This window comes from Camelus dromedarius, chromosome 1, assembly GCF_036321535.1.
Source record: "Camelus dromedarius isolate mCamDro1 chromosome 1, mCamDro1.pat, whole genome shotgun sequence".
NCBI classification, from domain to species: domain Eukaryota; kingdom Metazoa; phylum Chordata; class Mammalia; order Artiodactyla; family Camelidae; genus Camelus; species Camelus dromedarius.
Genome location: NC_087436.1, coordinates 73451103 through 73470550, shown reverse-complemented (window position 1 = coordinate 73470550; position 19448 = coordinate 73451103). Strand labels below are relative to the sequence as shown.

Sequence of the window (19448 nt, the reverse complement as noted above, 5' to 3'; positions counted from 1 at the left end):
TGTTGAGTCTACATTATTTTTGTACTATTAAAATAGAAATTGTGTGTGCCATATAATTTGTTCTTTTAATGTAATGCTACATTTATTGATATCTATGGAATATTTGGATGTTGTTTTCCTATAGGGATCTGTTCCAAATAAGTTTTATGTTCACAATGACATGTTTCGTTATGAAGATGAAGTATTTGGTGATTCTGAACCAGAACTTGATGAAGGTGAGGTTACTTTCATATTAGAGGGCTTCTGTCTTTATTCATTAAGAACATGGCAAGGATGAAAGTTGCAGAAATTTGCCTCTATTGTAACTGAATCAAACCTCCTTTCCCCCTTTTTGTTCCTGTTTTTTGTTATAAAAGAAATAGATATTCATTAGATGAAATTATAAAAATTAGACAAAGAAAGTAAAAAAATTTCCCTCATCCTCTAACCAAGAGTTGGCTTATTACAGAATTTTGTTATAGCTTATACTGACCAGTACTTTTCTAAAAGTGGAAGTATGCTGGCTCAGAGCTTGCTTTTTCTCACTTAATATATCTTTGTTGGCTATTGACTTTTTTTTTCAGCTATACCATAATTATTTAATTTATTTTTCCATTGATATACATCAATTTATTTCCTTTTCTTTATCATTATTGTTCCATTGAATAGACGTGACAAAGGAAACTGAGTTATGACTTTAATATCATTCATTTCCTATCCTTTTCTTACTAATGGACCTTTTTTAAAAATAGAGTAATTCCAAACTTCATCTTTCTTGCTTTCCAGCTTTTTAAAAAAAAAAGAATGTTACAATTAAAAGCCTTTGTAAGAAATAAGTCAATTTTTTTTACTAGAATATCACTTCCTTAAACATTAAAAATACATGTATCAAATTGTGTATTAAGCCTCTTAAAAAGATGTGATGTATTATTTATTGTCAGAATCAGAGGATGAAGTAGAAGAGGAACAAGAAGAAAGGCAACCATCTCCAGAACCTGTGCAAGAAAATGCTAACAGTGGTTACTATGAAGCTCACCCTGTGACGTAAGAATACTGATTGCAAGGCCAAATTTGGTTTCAACTATAATGTAGTAGCAAGGTGGTTTTTATTTCTAGAATTACTGTTGGAAGTAAATTTTTGATAAAGCTACCAAGCCAGCATTTGAGTATTCACTGTATATATGCAAGAAATTTGGGAAGCATTGTATTTAATCCAAAAACTGAACATGGTTTGGCCCCAAACTGATCACTTACTGATGCAGCACAATGCTTGAAACAACACAGAGTGAGCATTTTATTTTTTAAATAATGAGGTTTGTTTATAAGTAGTGCTAAAGTAAACATTTTGAGTAATCAAGTTTTTAAATGGTTAAAGAAATGCTGCTTGAGTATTATTCCTTTTTGCCTTCTAGTTCTTAATGGACTTTTGCTTCAGAGCATTATTACTAGCATGCCGTTTAGATTAGAGAAATGCTGAGTTTTCTTTTATTCAAACTGATTATTTCACTCATACTGAAAAGTGAATAAAATATTTTATTGTAGTAATGGCATAGAGGAGCCTTTGGAAGAATCCTCTCATGAACCTGAACCTGAGCCAGAATCTGAAACAAAGACTGAAGAGCTGAAACCGCAAGTGGAGGAGAAGAACTTAGAAGAATTAGAGGAGAAGTCTACATCTCCTCCTCCTGCTGAACCTGTTTCTCTGCCACAGGAGCCACCAAAGGTTAGATCAAAGGAGCTTTTTAGACCTATAACATCACACTTTCATATATGGTGCCATTAATGAAGCATGACCTTTGTTCTGTTACAATACATTGTTTAACATAGTAAAGTATGCTTTTTTAAAAAAAAGTATATGAAAGAAGCTATGGGTTTTTTTTTTTTTTAATAATCCTGAGGAAATTTCATTGTATTTTTACCCCCTAAAAAGTACCCCTGACTGAAATTTGTATGCAGTGTTAGTATCTTACATGAAATCATTTGGGTCCATGTATAAAGCTGAGCTCCTCTTCCACTCTGTACTGAGTCCTCTAGCATGGATGCAACAGGAATCATGCAATTTCCCAAATTAAAACAAGTTGGCCTATTATTAAAAGAAGAGATACATGTTTTTTCTGGTTTAAATGTGAACAATTTCCTTTCTACACTAATGAAACTAGTGACACCCATAGTGTATCATTTAAACCTATCTAAAACATCTTTTATCTTTCTGTAAAGTAGAAGGTTAAAGTATATTTGGGTAGTGAGAGGAGATTCCTTGTTCAATTTGTGAATGTCTGTTAAAGTTTCCAGCTAGTGTTCTCTTCTCTTCTGTCCTTCCCCTCTCCCCTTAACACCATCTCAGCACCCTGTCTTCCCCCAAAAGGGAAAAGAAATTGGTTCTGTTAGGTTCTTACTTTTTCTACCATGTGTAGTTGTTAGTGGTTTTGTTTGCCACTTGCTCATCTACTTAGAGCATATAGGAACTTGCTTGTGGATTTTAGTTGTTCAGACAAAAGAGTCGAATAATCTTGCATAATGAGATTTTGAAAGCTGGCACATAGACTGGCATGTGTGTGTGTGCCTTTCTTTCAGGAGTCCTCCATAATAGAGCAATAGTTTAGAAATGAAAAGAAAATATTTATTTGGAAGTTGCCCTATAGGAATGTTGGTGGTTTTCCATGATTAGTAGTCTAGGTTTGTTGCATTTCCTGCAGGCTTTCTCCTGGGCTTCAGTGACCAGTAAAAACCTGCCTCCTAGTGGTACTGTTTCTTCCTCTGGAATTCCACCCCATGTTAAAGCACCAGTCTCACAGGTAACCAATCTGTGAACACATTGGATTGTATCCTTGTTACATTGCCAATTGCTTATCTTTTTTATACTTTTAAAATGAGTCAATCAGAAATTATGGATTAAATATACAAAAAATGTATTAAATGTCAGTGCACCCACTTTAAATGCCAAATCTCCATTCATCATCTACATAGGTGGTATTTGGGGTTTGGGTATGTGAAATACAGATTAAGTTGGTTTTACTAATATCTATTGGCATTTAAAAGGCTTCTTAAAATAACCAAAAAAAGTTCCTTTTTCAAAGTTTAAAATTTTATTTAGCAAAAATATTTTAGGGAAGAAATTTGGAAAGGCACAAAATAGTATGGCATTATAAAGAATCGCTGTTTTTTAGAAACAGAGAACTTTAAAAAATACACTGCCTAAGCTCTCAGTCTGTAAGTGGTTCATACCATTTAATTGAAGCCTGTACCAACTTATGACTGTAGTGTTCACCTTAACTGATCATTCCAGTATTCTGCTTTTTGTCTGTTTGTCATCCTACCCATTTCAGAGCTTTTAAAAAATTGAAAATAAGATAACGGGCTACCTAATATGTTTATTAGGTAAAATTTAGAGTTAACTAAATTCTAAGGTTGATAGGCACAGTTGAAGGGTGTCCATTTCTTTTCCCTACACTTTGAGTCAAACTTCATTCCACCAGAAAATTTACATTTAAAATGATTAGTGCACATAAAATTGTGTCTGTACACCTCTCTATATGCTCTTAAACAGTGAAACTTTGAGATTTCAGAAGTAGCTGGTAACTATTAGTGTTTCTAGTATTTGTACACATAATTAGCTTGTACATAATAGAATACACAGCCTCATGATAAGTTTTTTTCAGCCAAATATTCAGGAACTATTGAGTAATCATCTCAGATCACAAACCAGAATTCTATCTTAATGAATAAAATTAATTTGCGAAGTACTGATTGTGCTTTTCAATGCATCTGAAGACCCAATAAGTGACTTCCAGATTTTCTTTTGAAATGCTATAATTCTTACCAGATTTGCATTTGGAGTCCTTTGAATTGTTGATCTCAGAGAGTTGTTTAAATTTATTTTAAACTTACTGCTAGTTAAAAGTTAGGGTAGCCAATGGCTTATTTTGCCTTTAGTAAGTGTCAGGCATTGTGCAAAGCACTTAAATATTTATTCTTATCTAATCCTCACAACCACCCTGTGAGAATGATTACTATTATTCCTGCTTTACAGATGAGTAAATTGAGGCCTAGAGTTCCTCACCTAAGGTCAGACAGCTATATAAATAAATTAGTAGGGCTGGGCTTTCATTGCAGGTGGACACAATGCAAATCTATAGGTTTCTTTAGCCTCTGGAGGGTAATGTAGCTACATCAGAGAAGAAGAATGCTGACTTACGGCACATCTAAATTACATTAGATCCTAGCCTCTTAGCCAGGAAAAAAAATTTTTAAGTTTTTTTTAAATTGTAAGAGACTGGATTATATTTCCCACCCCACCCCCTTTTTAAACAAAAATGTTAAACGTTTATAATTTAAATTTCTGATCTCTTTAAGCTATATTAGAATGGATTCATGATTTTTCCACTTGATTTAATAAACCCTTTAATTTTATTTTGTTACTTTGGTGTAATATCCATTTCCTTAATACTTTTAGCATAGATTATTAATAAAAGGAGGATTAATCTAGTTCTAGGGCATTGGTAGGCATTAATTTAGAAGTAGGTAGGTTAATTTCTTGTAATTATATTTTGTCTGGAAATTGATTAGTTCATTTAAATAGCTTATGTTCTGTTGAAGTACATATGGTTTTACCTGCTGCTGTTGACTTGATTTGATGGTTTCATTTTTATTGCATATTCTCTTTGACCTTCATTTGTGAGATTTGTCATGTGAGCATACTTTCTGGTTGCATGGAATTAATTGTAAGGCCTTATAGTTGTGTGTGGTATATTAGCTATTTTACCTTGCTGGAATAGTTTTCATGAAATTGAGCCTGAAGAATTAGTAAGTGCACAGCTCCCTCAGTTGGCATATATTAATCATTTATTGAAAGGAATATTGATAAATTTTTTTTGGTCTCATATATTTTTCTTGTATTGGCTTTATCAAGTATCTCTTAAAAGTCAGGTTGTTAAATTAATGTATGGATTATTTGTAAGATGTTGGAAATTATTTAAATTTATGTTTTTAATTTTAAATCCTTAAAAGATAATGAAGTCCTTTTTTGTTTTGCTACTTGGAGTTATTTTCATTATCTGTTTTGAAAAGAGTTTGAATCAATCACCCAGAGTTCTTTCTTTTTCTTTGTATGAGTTTTTCAAATTAAAAATACATTTCCTATTTTTAGTAACTTCTTAAACATACTAGCTTCATCAAACTTTGTTAGAGCATATCTGTTCTTTAATTCTGTTTTACATTCATAATGAAGTAACTTCTGCTTTTAGGCCCTTAGTTGAAATTTCTAAATAATTGCCTTTTTCAGATCTGACATTTTCAATAAAGTTATTATGTAGTGTTAAATTTGAAATACAGATAGCTGTAACTTAGGGCTCCTGGTCAGGCATAGAACATTCACCTACATGTTTTGGGGTAGAGAACTAAAAATGTAATTTAACTTTAAATGAACCAGTAGTTAACTGAACATCTCTGTGTAACAGCACTGTGCTTGGTTCTTTATGTGGTGTAGAAATGAATTAAGATACGGTTCTTGTAAGAATAAATACGTATTAAAAAAAAGAATAAATATGTATAAATTTAAAACTTGGGAGAGTTAAACATTAGCTTTTTTTTTTAAGTAACAAAATTCTAGAACATGGGAAACAACTTTATTTTGAGGGAAATGGGAACTACATGAAGAAAACAGAATTGGGAAAATCTGTTAAGAACTGCTAGGATAGGAGATAATATACCTTTTGGTTACAGTGGGTGAAATCACTTATAATAAATTGTCAGTTTTTGAAAGAAACATAGCTCTTTGTAACAAAATTGGTCCTTACAAATTATAATATCCCAGTTATATAAATGATGAAAGAGTCTGAGCCACTGCCTGGACTGAGGTACTCAGAGATGATCAGCCATAAAGACAGGACTGAAATTACTAGCTTTCTGACTTGACACATTTTTCATATTCCTGCTGAGTGTTTTCAGCATGTATTTTGTCTCTTCCTTGGACCATAAGTATTTGGACAGTAGACAGCCTGAAGAGGTTGGGAATACAGAACATGCCAATGTATTAAGGAAAAGGTAATAGCAGATGTGAATGTCATTTTCTTTTTAAAACAGTTACTTTAATTATATGTGTTTAATTTAGCAGTTAGCAGAAACTTTTGGAGGGTACCCTAAAATGTTCTGTTACTTCTGCCACCTCCAAGAAGCAGTTAAGAAACATTGTTGGGGTCAGTACTTAAATAAATGCACACTTCTCCCGTAAGGAAGAACAATAGGAAACTAAAGGACTTCATTGACTATTTGAGATGCTATATACATGTTCCTATCTTGTTTTTTATGTGCATTTTAACTTCAAGGTAGTATTTTTAGGTGCCAGAGTATGCCAAATTGTATTTTGAACTATCAGAACACTGATTTTTAAAATTATTTATGGGGTGAGGTTTAGAAGATAATCTGAGTACTATTAAATTTGAAAGGCAACAAACTAGATAATTAGAAAGTGTGTCATATATTTTTGTCTTTCTAAGATAAAGATGGCTTTTTATTTTGTATATATGTATTTACATGGAGTGGCTCATCTTGCATTTTTGTGATTTTTGTAGCAATACCTTTTATGCTGTCTCTTTGTGGATATAACTTTATTGAAAAAATATGGTTGTAAAAGCAGCTTTTTGTGAGTTACAGCCTTGTGTGGAAAATAAAAACTTACCCTACAGTCCTAGATTGGTACAGAATATCTTTGTAAAAATTTGTTTTCACATACATAGGATACTACATTAAAAATACTCTAAACTTAAAATTACCATTATGCCTGCTAGTGACTTGCTGGTGGTTGCTTTACTTGGTTTTTCTCTTATGGAATGTGTGTTTTCATAATGTGTTTTTTCCCTTATATTGTAGCCGAGGGTGGAAGCTAAACCAGAAGTTCAGTCTCAGCCACCTCGTGTGCGTGAACAGCGACCTCGAGAACGACCTGGTTTCCCTCCTAGAGGACCAAGACCAGGTGAGCTGGCCCCTCAGCCTTTAGCACCTAGCACTGGAAAAGCTGGAAAAGACTGAAACTGAAAAAAAAAATTTTTTAACTATAATACATTTTATACACAAATCCTTTCAGTACCAGATTACTTAAAGGCTTGAGTAACCTGCTGAATACAGCCAGGGACAAAACAACTTTTAGAGGATTAGCTGACGTACCACGGAGGCCTGTATTTTGAAGGTGTAATAGAATTTTGAGACAAATTTTATTTGGTTATTGTCACTGGTTGTAAGAAGTCAAAACCTAGCTGCCAATAACCTAGTCTCTTACTTAGCACTCTTACCTCTTCACAGATAAACGATAAGCACACCCTGATTCTTCTTATTTTGATTGTCTTAGGTATTAAGTTGCCATGATTTTTGACTTGTTTCCATTGTTAGCTAATATATGTAGAACCTCTGAATTCCGTAAGTATGCTTAGATTGCTTTTGGGAGGAGGTGGGAGAATAGTTTACATCAAATTTAGAATATATAATTTTCCCACAAAAGTAAGATAAGTGATGTGTTGTTAAACTAGAAGTCATGGGAGCTGGGGTTTGTCCTAGCTTTGCCACTGACTGAGTTTATGATCTTGGGTGAGACCCTTAAATCATGAGATTCTCTTATGCTATTTGGTTACTACATAAATTTTTCCTATGTGATGTCTTTCTTTTATATGCCTCACTGTGTTCCTTGTAGTTTTTTGGGAGGATCAAATTCGATTTTATATATATATACACACATATACACACACACACACATACAGACATGCACAAACCCTAATGTGTATAAAAGGCTATATAAATGAGATATTATTGCTATTAAATTTACTGATTTGCCTATGGTGTCATACAACCAAAGACCAAGTAATTTGTGAACTTCAAAATACTACACAAATACTTAGTTCAAATAGATCTCACTATTTGAGATCTATTTGAAATCTATTTTTATGTATCTGAAATTGGTTCCTGGGTGATGGCAAGAGTTTGGTTAAGGAGGAATACTTGTATGGCTAATATTTGATTCTCATATAATCAGAGCAGCAGATCTAGAGAGGGACTAGCAATCTAGTCAATACGCTCACTTTCCACTTTTGTGTCATATTGTTCTCTAACTAACCTACTAATAATAGGCACTTCCCCCTCTGTTCAGGGAACTCACTATCTTACTAAACTAAACTAAAACAGGAATATCAAGTGGTGTTTTTTTTTTAACATTCATTGCTTTGAACTAGTTTTTATATGACACTGTAAACTTTAATATCGGTTCTATTCCTTTTCTCAGGTAGAGGAGATATTGAACAGAATGAATCTGACAACCGTAGAATAATTCGCTATCCAGATAGTCATCAACTCTTTGTTGGTAACTTGCCACATGATATTGATGAAAATGAACTGAAAGAGTTCTTCATGAGTAAGTGGTTTATTTTGCTTTATTGTAAAATTAAGCAGAAGAAAAGAGCTTTTTTCCTAACATAATTAGGATTTAAAAAAAAACATTTACCTCTGTATACTGTGTGTATCTCCAGGCACTAATCACCTTTAATTGTTAAGAAGGGAGTAGAAGGTTGTATCAGAGATTTCCCATTGACTGTACTTAGTGTTGACTTGCCTGGTTCTGTAGAGGTTAGAAGAAAGAGCTAGGTGAACATCTTAAATTTGGAAATGAGATTCATTTGGCAAGTCAGAAATAGAAAATAACATTGTCTCTTTAAAACTATGTAGGTAACTTTTCTTTTGAAAGCATTAACAAAAGATGAAGAAGGAAGAAGCAGAAGAGTAACAAGACAGGCTAGTTGGCCTCTAAGGTGAATGACCTATAAAAGTAAATGTACCTTAATTGTCACTGTCACAATAGCAGCTTGTGACTTGTATTTTGAAATGGATAAGGAGATTAAGGTATTACATCCTGAACAATTAAAGTCACAAAATATTCTGTTAAAATATTTAACCCTTGGTGTAATGTATATTTTCACAGGTTTTGGAAACGTTGTGGAACTTCGCATCAATACCAAGGGTGTTGGGGGAAAGCTTCCAAATTTTGGTTTTGTGGTTTTTGATGACTCTGAACCAGTTCAGAGAATCTTAATTGCAAAAGTAAGTGACTTAAGGGGCATGATTCAAGACTCTTATTCCTATTGTGTATGATGCTAATTTGGTGCATTTAAAAACTATAGAAAGCCTTTTTTTTAAACAGTAAAGCTAAAAATAGTTCACTATAAAATGGTATTTATGCAAAGAATAAAGATTTGTTAGTTTTAAAGTCTGAGGTATGGATTTTATTATTTACTCTGGTGAAGAAAGTTGGAATAGATATTAAGAATTTCGTGAAAGTTTTTGTCTCTTAGGATTTCCTTATGTGTGGGAGGTAATACCACATTACTATTACTGTCTAACCTGCCCGTGTAAATTTTTTCCTTCCCTTTTAAAGCCAATTATGTTTCGAGGGGAAGTACGTTTAAATGTGGAAGAGAAAAAAACAAGAGCTGCCAGAGAGCGAGAAACCCGAGGTGGTGGCGATGATCGCAGGGATATCAGGCGCAATGATCGAGGTCCTGGTGGTCCCCGTGGAATAGTGGGCGGTGGAATGATGCGGGACCGGGATGGAAGAGGACCCCCTCCAAGAGGTGGCATGGCACAGAAACTTGGCTCTGGGAGAGGAACCGGGCAGATGGAAGGCCGCTTCACAGGACAGCGTCGCTGAGGCTCCACTGTTGGCAAAGTCTTGGCAGTGGTACATTTTTCATCGTGTTTGCATTCTTGTTAATTTTTTTTGGCTTTGGAATGTGACACAGCCTTTTTGATCATTTCTTTGATGTGAAAAGCATCTTTGGGTTATCAGTTAAATTGAGGTGGACATTATTTCCCCAGTTTTACAACAGGATTTGCATTGTTAATTTATAAATCTAGACTTGGAGAATTAAGGACTGAGAAGTGACCATATCTTAAACTATCTACAACAAAGTGAACTTAAAAGGACATGCCCAACTGAATTCAGGTCCTTTGAGTCAAAAAAATCCTCTGCTGCACATTTTGTTTAAGTGTTACTGTTTCTGCCTATTAATGTTGGAAACACAAATAGTGCAATTTGTGCAATTGGAGAATCTTGCCTTTTTTCTTGACTCCCCCCCAAATACAAACCAACAGAAATTTACATATGCACTCATCAGAATGCACTAAATGGGTAGTCTGAACTCATTAACGCTGACATCTGCAACAGGAGGCAACAGGGGAAAAGAAATCTTTCATTTTTTTTTCCAGTAGAGTATAGTTTGTGAAATGATGAGGGCATTTTATCTGCTTGCTGTGACCAGCGTGTGTACACATAAACCTTAACAAGACTACAAGTATGTTCCAGAAGGAAATAATTTAGTTATGAACTAAATAACAAAAATCAGAACTTCAAATGCTATGGTCTTAAATATTAGACCAGATTTAGTAGCTCCATATCTAAGATTTTTCTACCTGCCCCTCTTCAGTACAGGGATGGCTGGCTGCTCAACACACTCCTCCTCCCTTTCCTCCTTTCTTTAAGCTGTGTACAGTGAAAATTGTCTTTACTGTATTTTTGTTCTCTGGTAATGTAATAAGCATGATGGTGCCTTCTATTAATACATCATTCCAGTCTTGCTGGTAATTTTGTACAGTATAGTGTATGAATTGCTGTGCTGCAAAGCCAAACAGCTGCAAAATGTTGAAAAATCATTGAAGTGTATAAAAATTGCAGTATCTTTAAAATCAGTAAAATTGACTAGCATATTATTTACCTTGTTCTTCAGTTAACAACTTTGTGTTCTCCGTGGGAGGGAGTCTTGTGTGTTTGTGAAGGAGAGGGAAGGAGGAAGTCAGTTATTTGAGTAAGTCTCTTGACTTTTCTCATAACCTGAATGTGAACCTTGAAGCGTATCATTTGAGAGGTGCTTGGAAAAGTCAATCAACTTGATGTACATTTTTAGTGACATTTAAAAAGCAGTCAGATTCCATAAATGGCAAGTAAACCTGAAGTGAGGATACTGCAATTTTCAGAGAAAAGAACAACAGCTCTTAAGTGTTTGCATTTTCTATTTGGGGGGCAGGGAACTGTCATTCATTTTGCACAATTCTTGAACTGATGTCAGCACCCGAGTGGCTCTGAATTTAAGTCTGGGACGACATCTTTTATTTTTACATGAATCTCTAAACAATTCTGTGAGCAAAGTTTGTAGCTGCTGGATTATTGTCTGTCTTTATAACAAGTTCCAGTAAACCGCACGTATGACAAAGGATGTCCAGTTTTACGCTTGGAGCATTCGGTACATACCAGTTTCTGATGTTTCAGGCTAGGAGTGGGGTAAATAAGTGTGACCACTTAAAGCTGCTTGTTAGCATGGAAGACTTCTCCATTCTGTCTTAGTAAAAACAAACAAAAAACGCACTTGACATAATAGCAAACTGGTTCTAAATTATGAAACTGTTTGCTATTTAATAAACTAGCAAATGATGCACATAATTTTGTTTTTCATGTACTGGGCAATATAAGTAAAAGTAAATCTGTCCCTTTTATCCCCTGCTTGAATGAGGTCTTCCATGTTTGAGGAAAAGTCTTGCACTATTGCATATATTTTGGGGACACAGATTTCTCAGTTTCCATTTTGTGGGGCTTAAGGATTTTTTTTTTCCTGTTTGAAATACTTTCACGGTTTCTGATGTATAGTACTTGAAGTTCTTACTAGAAAATTACTTTTGAGTTTTGAAGCCTTTATTCAAACTGCTTTTAAATAAGTGGTTTATCTTCAGTGTTTTGTTTTGTTTTGTTTTTTATAGCATATTTTCCCTCCACTCTTTCATTTCTTTCATATATGTAAAATTTCCAATCCAGCATATTGCCCTGCCACCCATGAAAACTGTTCTGGCACCAAAAGTAACGACAAATGTTAAGTGTAATAGAAAATTAAAGCAAAGAGCCATTCAGCTTCAGTCTTTACATACCATGAATAAAACATTAAAACATCACATGGAGAAGTTTACATGGTGATTGTTCACCTGCAGTACTGTGGACTTTTAACATTTTGTCCCCTTTTCAGTGAACCAGAGTAAAATACTCATCTACCATTACTGTTATTTGCTGATTTTTTTTTGTTTGTTTGGATGGTAATATTCTATTCTATCCTTATGACACTATTGCAACCAAATTGGCTTTACCATCTTGGCTTTAGTAGGTATAGAAGACAATGGATTACCATCTTTATTGCTGTAATGTGTTAAGCATTATATGCTAGTAGTATCTAGTTTAATTGTTTCAGGTGGAAAGTATTCTTTGAGTTTCCATTTTGAATGTGTTTGGACTAAACAAACAATAAACTACTGATGTCTGCAGCATTTATCTATGTCCCTAATTTAATCTATAGGTTTGTGTTCCAAAATATTTTCTCCCGATTGCATTTCACACAGCCTAAGTAAAAATAAGGAATTATTCTAAAACCAACTGATTATTTGTGAAATTAGATGTGTAAAATAAAACAAGTAAGACCTGATTGTTGTTAGAGATTGATCCCAGTTCAGTTAGATAGCTGGCATACAAGGTAAAGGATGTTAGAACAGAGTAATAAGTGGTAAGGAAGGTGAGAAGGGTCTAAAGCAGACTACTGACTTTTTTTTTTTTTTTTTTAATTTGGAGTTTTCCAAAGAATTGCTACCTCATCTCAGAAGGAAAGAAGAAAAGAAATGGGAAGATTGAGGTTATCTGAAGTTATGGACATGACCCAATTCAGCAATTGCAACAATCTTGCCAAGCTCTAAAAGAGTATTAAGAGAAAGAATCATTTAGTTATAAATATGAATATATACTTCAAATGAAAAATGAGGTCCTAAAGCATATGTACTTTCAGAACTTTAGACTTTTCCTTCATTAAAAAGGATAGTATAAATGAGTTTTCTGATACATTCATAACACTGTTCATGAAGATTCATTAACTCAATCTTCACAAATTTATATTTGAGAAAAGCCAGAATAACTATTGTTTAAATACTCTCATGGACGTAAGACTTAATTTTTATAAATGTATATTAAACTCACTTTCAATTTTAATTATAATTGTAATTTATCTAATTTTATGGCTGTGGAAAAACATTTTTCAGAGGGGGTAAAATGTATATGCCACACTGTATTGAAAAAAGAACCAAATTTCAAGGAGCAAAATATCATTTGGTCCAGGAAATCTATGTGGAACAAAGTATTTGAAAGTTTCGGCCACACAGGATGCTTCATTTTCATTGTGCTATATAATACAGTCTTTGTATTGAGTGAATAAAAATATAGTGGATAGATGTTCAAAATTTTTCCTTTAAATTAGGACAACTTGTTGATAATTTATATTTCAACTACAGGTGAAGACTTTCTTTCATCCTGTGTTCATAAGACTTTCTAATTACGATCAGTTTAATGGCAGTTACAAAGTATTTCAAATTCTTGGATAAATGAATTATTTATCACATCCTGAGATTGCCCTTTGTGATAGATTTCAGTAGGTTTCATGTAGAGAGTAGTTGTTTAAAACTATTTGCATCCTTAAGTCTGAGAATTTCCAAGTAATGACATTTCTAGGTATTTTTGACAAAGACTAAAATCTTCCAGTCTATTTATGTAGTGTGTGTGTGTGTATACACACCTTATGCTTCAGAATTACAGGAAATGAAGTCTATTTTTAACATTACTAAATACTGGGCAAAATAAATGGCAGATTTAGAGTGAAACATTCACAGAAAGATTAACTACTCTTTGTCCTTGATCTCTTAAGTGTTTTGGTAAAGCTAGCTGTCTGCTTGGAATGCTTCAGCTTTGTGACAATATTCTAACTGCTCCTGTTTTGTGTACTCACTGTTGTTGCCCTGAAACCTTCACTGCCTGCCTCCTACACACACACACACTTCTCTGAATGGTTTTAGGAACTATCTAAAACAATGTGTTGGACCCTCAGCAACTGTTACCTGATACTGTTTCTCAGTTAGCTGATTTTACTGTCTACCTATCCTGTGTTTCAAACACATTTTTTTAAACCCTTTTTTACCTTGTTACCTTTTGAAGTCATAGATAATTCAAAACCCAGAGGTCCAAAACTATTTTCTCTTTCTAAGTGACTTATGCATGCCTGGTTCTCTGATAATGAACAGCTCTAATCTGACCTATTTAACCTAGAAATGTTTGAAGTCTAATCTGTTCTGCTGAATACTTTCTCTGTGTCTCTCTCCTATCCATTTTTCAGGTGCAGGAGGTCTTGTTCCTGCTATTCTGATTAACTTTCATTGGCTCATTTAATTCATTAACTATTGAGCTCCTAAGAGCCAGGCACTCTTCTAGGTACTGTTGATAAATGATGAAATAAACAAGATTTACTGCTCTCAGGTTTAAAAGGATTGAAACTTTGGAGAGAACGAGTGGGTGCATATTTAACAAGGTAGCTATGGGGCCTTGTTGGCCTTAAGGAGGTTGATCTTTATCCCAAGGACAATAGGAATTTGAAGGTTTTGGTGAGTGGCAGGAAGATAATTCTATTTTGAAATCTCTCTGGCTACAGAGTAAACAAATTGAAGGATTGAAGAAGCAATGAGTAAATAGGTGAAAGGATGCTAAAGTATTTTAGTCAAGAGCTATGATAGAGTGGTTGTACTAGCTTGTACTTGAGTGGTGATGGTAGAAGCCTAAAGAATTTGAAAGACCTGGGGAGTAAAATAAAATGGCCAGGTCTTGGTGAGGAAGAAGTTGGTATCAGAGAATTCAAAATTTTAACTTGCATAGTTGGAAAAGTAACATGATATATGAAACACAAGTTAAAAAAACAGGCTTTCATGACGAGGAGGCAAGAGTGCTGTGAAACCGTTAATGGATTTTGGTGTGAACTAGACCTGAAAAGATAAGGCTATGTAGGAGGGTATGGAATCTTGACAACTTGCCTTTTTAAAAACTGTATAGAATGGTAAGTTTTATGTATATTTTACTACACACACACACAAACATTCTATGCACATTATATAGAGAGTACAGATAATGCAGAAGAATGAACTCCCACAATCTTAACCCATAGGTGATCCTTAAAAGTATCTTGGCATGTGTGTGTGTGCTTCTTTATACTATTAAACGTTGCTTTAATGAAGACAAACCATTTAACAGTGTTTATCGAGTTTATTGAGCACCTCTTGTGTGCCAGGCACTGTTCTTGTTGTTGAGGATCCATGAGCAAGATAAGTCTGCAGGGCTCCCTCTGAGCTTATGTACTTGACAATGAAGAAGAGTAGTTGTAAATGCTGTGTAAAATAAGATAGTACAGAGCAACTGAGTGGCAGCTTTAGAGAGGTGTTCCCCAGTCACCTAGAGATGACATGGAACATAGGAGCACTCCAGTTAGAGGAACTAGCTAGTGTAAAGCCTCCAAAATTGGAAAGGCTTAGAGGGTGATGAGAAGAAGCTGGGATGGGTGGAATTGGGTCAAGGGGTGGAAAAATGGTAAGAGGTGAAGTAGAGATGTTGGGACTAGATCATGTAGTCAGCCCATGTAAGGAGTTTATTTGGATATTTTCTTAATTGCAACATGAAGCCATGTAGAGGATTGATGGCAGGAGGACCAAGAATGCAAACAGGAGGCTACTGTGATAATTCAAGAATATTATATCTGAGGGAGGGAAATAAAATTTAGGTTATTTTTCGGCAACTGAATTCAGGTATCTGAAAGGAACTGAAAATGACTGAATAGTTAGCATAAAGATACAAATCAATGAAAAGTAGATACTTCCACTTAAAATAGTGTAACCAGGAAAGTAGTTATCTTTACATCCATTCTTATCTTTAAAATGAGTTCTACAATATTTGAGGGTAGACTATGAGTCACATTGCTGGTAGCTTTACATCTGATTTAATACTTAGGCCAAGTAAGGTATAGTTACCTATTTTACACTCAAGGAGACTGAGGCTCAGAAGGGTTATTGTAGTCAAACTAGCATGAAAGGATTTGAAATACTAAATTAACTATAAGTGTTGATCTTCTTTAAAGGATGAATAATTTTAGAAAATGGGTTGTAAGCACTAAAAATTTAAACTTTGAATGCAATGCATTTTTATCCTCGCTTCATTTTAGGAAATTGGAAAATCACAGCCTCCAGCATTAGCAGGCCTAAAATTAAGGATCCCTTAATCAGGAACTACTACATTCAGGAAGTACAAGCATTAAGTAATGAGGCAGAGTAAAGACTTAGAACAGAAATCAAATGGTGTCAAATACTGTTCAGAGCTGAGAAAAAATACTTTTTGAGGATCTGTCATTTTATATATGTGATATCTTAATCTGATAACCCTACTAAGTTCTTAACTTTTTGTTTTTAAGTTGGTGAACTAAAGCTTGGAGAGGTAAAAGCAAAGCTCTGCCTGGCATATGGTGATGAGTATAGTGACTCAGAAAACAGGTGTGAGACATTTCAGTTGGGTGATTGACTTAACAGGAGAGTGATGTTTCAAAGCAGGCACTTTAAATATTAGCAGCCAAGATGTGTGAAAGAAGAAAGACTTGTTTAGCAGTGTGTGGGTATTAGCATCTAACATATGCCAGAAACCTCCCTGGGTGCTGGCTGGCAATACACCAGGTACAGCCCACCCTCAGGGAGCTTATATTTTTTGAGGCGGGGAAGCAACAAATATAAGTGGTTTCAGTCTTGATTAGTCCTGGGCATAATACGACTCATTAGTCTCAACAGTAATCCTAAGGGGAGGAGGACTATTTTACAGAAGAGTTATCTCAGGCACAGTGGAGTTAGCTGCTTTTCCAATAGCATGTGGCTAATCGGGTGTAGGACTAGTAGAGGATGAAATAGTGACTGGACTTGAGGCTGTTCTTAATCATTACAGAGGGTGGTAATGAAAAGTCTCAAGACCACTTGATACCTGAAATGAGGAGAAAGCAGCCTTGAGAAGATCTAAAGGAAGAGCATTCCAAATAGAACAAGTGCAGAGGCCCTGTGTTTGGAATTGGCTTGTGTTCAAGGGCATTGATGCCATTGTGGCCATAATAATAAGCAGATGATACCAAGAGGTAGGTAACAGCTAAATCGAGGACGGCTGTGTATTTTGGATTTTACTCAAAGTGGGATTGTAAGGATCTGGGCAAGAAAGTGATGTGATCTGAATTAGTGAGGAGCCTGTCAGGAAGAGATGTTGGGTGATGGTGATGGTGGCTTGGATTAGGGTTGTAGCAGTGAAGACAATGATGAACGGTCTTAATTAGATAATCTGAGATACAACCTACAAGACTTTTTTATGGATTGGATTTTGAATGTGAAGGAAAGAAGGGATTCAAGGATGACTCCTGGGATTTTTATGCAACTTGGGTAGAAGGCAATATTCTATTGAGATAGAGGAGCAGGAGTGAAATGTGAAGGGAAAGTCAACAGTTCTCTTTTATCCATGTTAAGTTTATTATGCCAATAGATATCCAAGAAGGAATGTCAGATAGTATGATTTGGGAATTCTGAGGAGAGCTCCATGCTATGACTGGTCAGAATAGGTCTTTGCAGCTATTGGGTTAGATGAGATCATCTAGGAGGAGAGTGTACAAAAGAAGAGGCTAAGGACTGAGCCCTTAGAGTAGCCCAGTTCTCTTCCTCACTTTAGCAATCATCTCTGTTAAATAACTCTTGGCAACAGTCATTCTCTACATATTTTGACATCTCAAAACAATGTGCTTGGGTCAGATTATTGCCCCAAAATTAAAAAAAAGAAACAAACCATCTTTCACTTACGGCCCACGATTGATCACAGGCATCACTTCACTTCAATTGAGTCCCAAGTGAATAGAAGGGCCATAAAATCTTCAGACTACAAAAAGTAAGGTTTCACTTAGTATAATGTTTTCAAGACCCATCTGTGGTTTAGTGTCTATGAATATTTTGTACCTTTTTATGGCTGAATAATATTCCATTGTATGGATATAGCACACTATTCACTGGTTGATGGACATTTGAGTTTCACTTTTTGGCTATTAAGAATATCAATTTATATGAATATTAGTACTGCTATGAACATTCATGTACAGGTTTTTGTGTGAACATATGCTTCATTTCATTTTTCTTGGGTATATCCCTAGGAATGGAATTGCTGCTTCATATGGTCCTTAGTCTCTTTTTAATCTGTTTCTTTGCCATCTCTCAAGTTGTCCTCTTGTTTCCAATTTCATGCACTTCCATAGTGTTTTCTTTAGATTTTTAGAGCATTTCACTTTCTTTAGTGATTAAAAGGTGCCTTTCAACCTCTTCCTCTATTGTCCCACTTGGGCAGTAGTTCATGTTATGATTTTTCTGGAAAAGTATGGCTTTTCATACAGTAACTTCAAGTTTTTTTTGAATTCAAGTCAATGACATTTTTTCAATAAACTTCAGCTACCCAAAGGAACAGCCAAACAATCCACCCTTTAGAACTGATCATCATCATCTTGTACCATTTCCAAGGTCTTAAATTCACAAATTGCTTTCTTTGACAGAAACTTTTTCTATTTCACTCCCTTTAGACTTACTTTTTATGCCTATGAAGACTTCCATTTTCTCAGCGCCTCTATTTTCAGTTTATTAAGCTAACTTCTGTCATAATTTGTCTTCCTATCTAGCTGGAACCTGTGGCAGGCCATTTCCGTGGTACTTTCTCCATCATCCTTGATTTCTTCTTTGTTTAATCTCCTTGCACTACCTGTTCTCTAAGCAGCTTATGTATAACATCTATTTTCTCCATTCTTGACCCTGAGGATACCAAGTCCTATGAAACAGAGTCAGCTGGTTTCACTGTAAATTCATGGTGTCCAGGCTCAAGTGGGCATATTTTACTGTTTTGTATTCCTTTCAGATCAAAATGTCTTCTTTCATAACTGCCTGTTTCAAAGAATTTCTGCTCACAAACCCTCGAGCCTCAATCTCACCATTATCTTTTTGTGTGTGTGTGCAGAAATGAAGGTTTTTATTTTTTAACTGAGAAGATCTAAGCCAGCTAATGTGTTTGTCCTACGTTTTCCTGTTTTTCCTCTTTCCTCTAAACCTCTTCAAGGCTAGGCCCTTTTCATATTTTATTACCTCCTCTTCACTGCTTTTCTTGGTTTTTCATTAATTATTCCTTTTTTTTTTTTTTTGCCTCTTTAAAGCTTCTCTCTCTATTCTTCTTCCTTACAAAGATTTTCCTGTTTAAAAAGAAAAAATAACAATAACCCAATCCTGCTTCTGCGTAATGCTGCCTCCTCTTCAGCAAACACGTAGATGACTTTGCCCAGGATGTTTAATTCTTGAATACCCTATGTCTCCTTTACAGTTGGCTTTCAAGCTCAATTCTTAAGAAATTGTTTTCTCCAGCATTACCTAGTCACCAAAGGATAAACTTTTGGTTGCCTGTGGGATATAAACAGGTTATTTTAAGCTTCAGGGCCTCTTGCTTAAAGGTGCCTTAAAAATGTTTATGTTGTTGAATATTTTTGTTAAGTTACAAAAGT

At 34.8% G+C, this 19448-nt stretch overlaps 1 protein-coding gene across 6 annotated transcripts in view; it reads left to right on the top strand.

The window, feature by feature from the left end:
- G3BP2 (G3BP stress granule assembly factor 2) overlaps positions 1–15098 on the top strand; it is a 73653-nt gene extending 58555 nt beyond the window's left edge. For 4 of the 6 annotated variants that reach the window (XM_031470856.2, XM_031470842.2, XM_010982981.3 and 1 more), the window contains 8 exons: positions 125–215; positions 921–1023; positions 1522–1702; positions 2676–2774; positions 6847–6949; positions 8246–8374; positions 8939–9057; positions 9392–12318. In XM_031470856.2, coding sequence (XP_031326716.1) covers positions 125–215; positions 921–1023; positions 1522–1702; positions 2676–2774; positions 6847–6949; positions 8246–8374; positions 8939–9057; positions 9392–9664 — 1098 coding nt within the window. In that variant the 3' untranslated portion in view covers positions 9665–12318. Of the gene's footprint in view, positions 1–124; positions 216–920; positions 1024–1521; positions 1703–2675; positions 2775–6846; positions 6950–8245; positions 8375–8938; positions 9058–9391; positions 12319–12616 lie in introns of those variants that run through there. The other 2 variants (XM_031470820.2, XM_031470864.2) reach the window with 2 other exon arrangements.
- The last annotated feature ends 4350 nt before the right edge of the window (positions 15099–19448 follow it).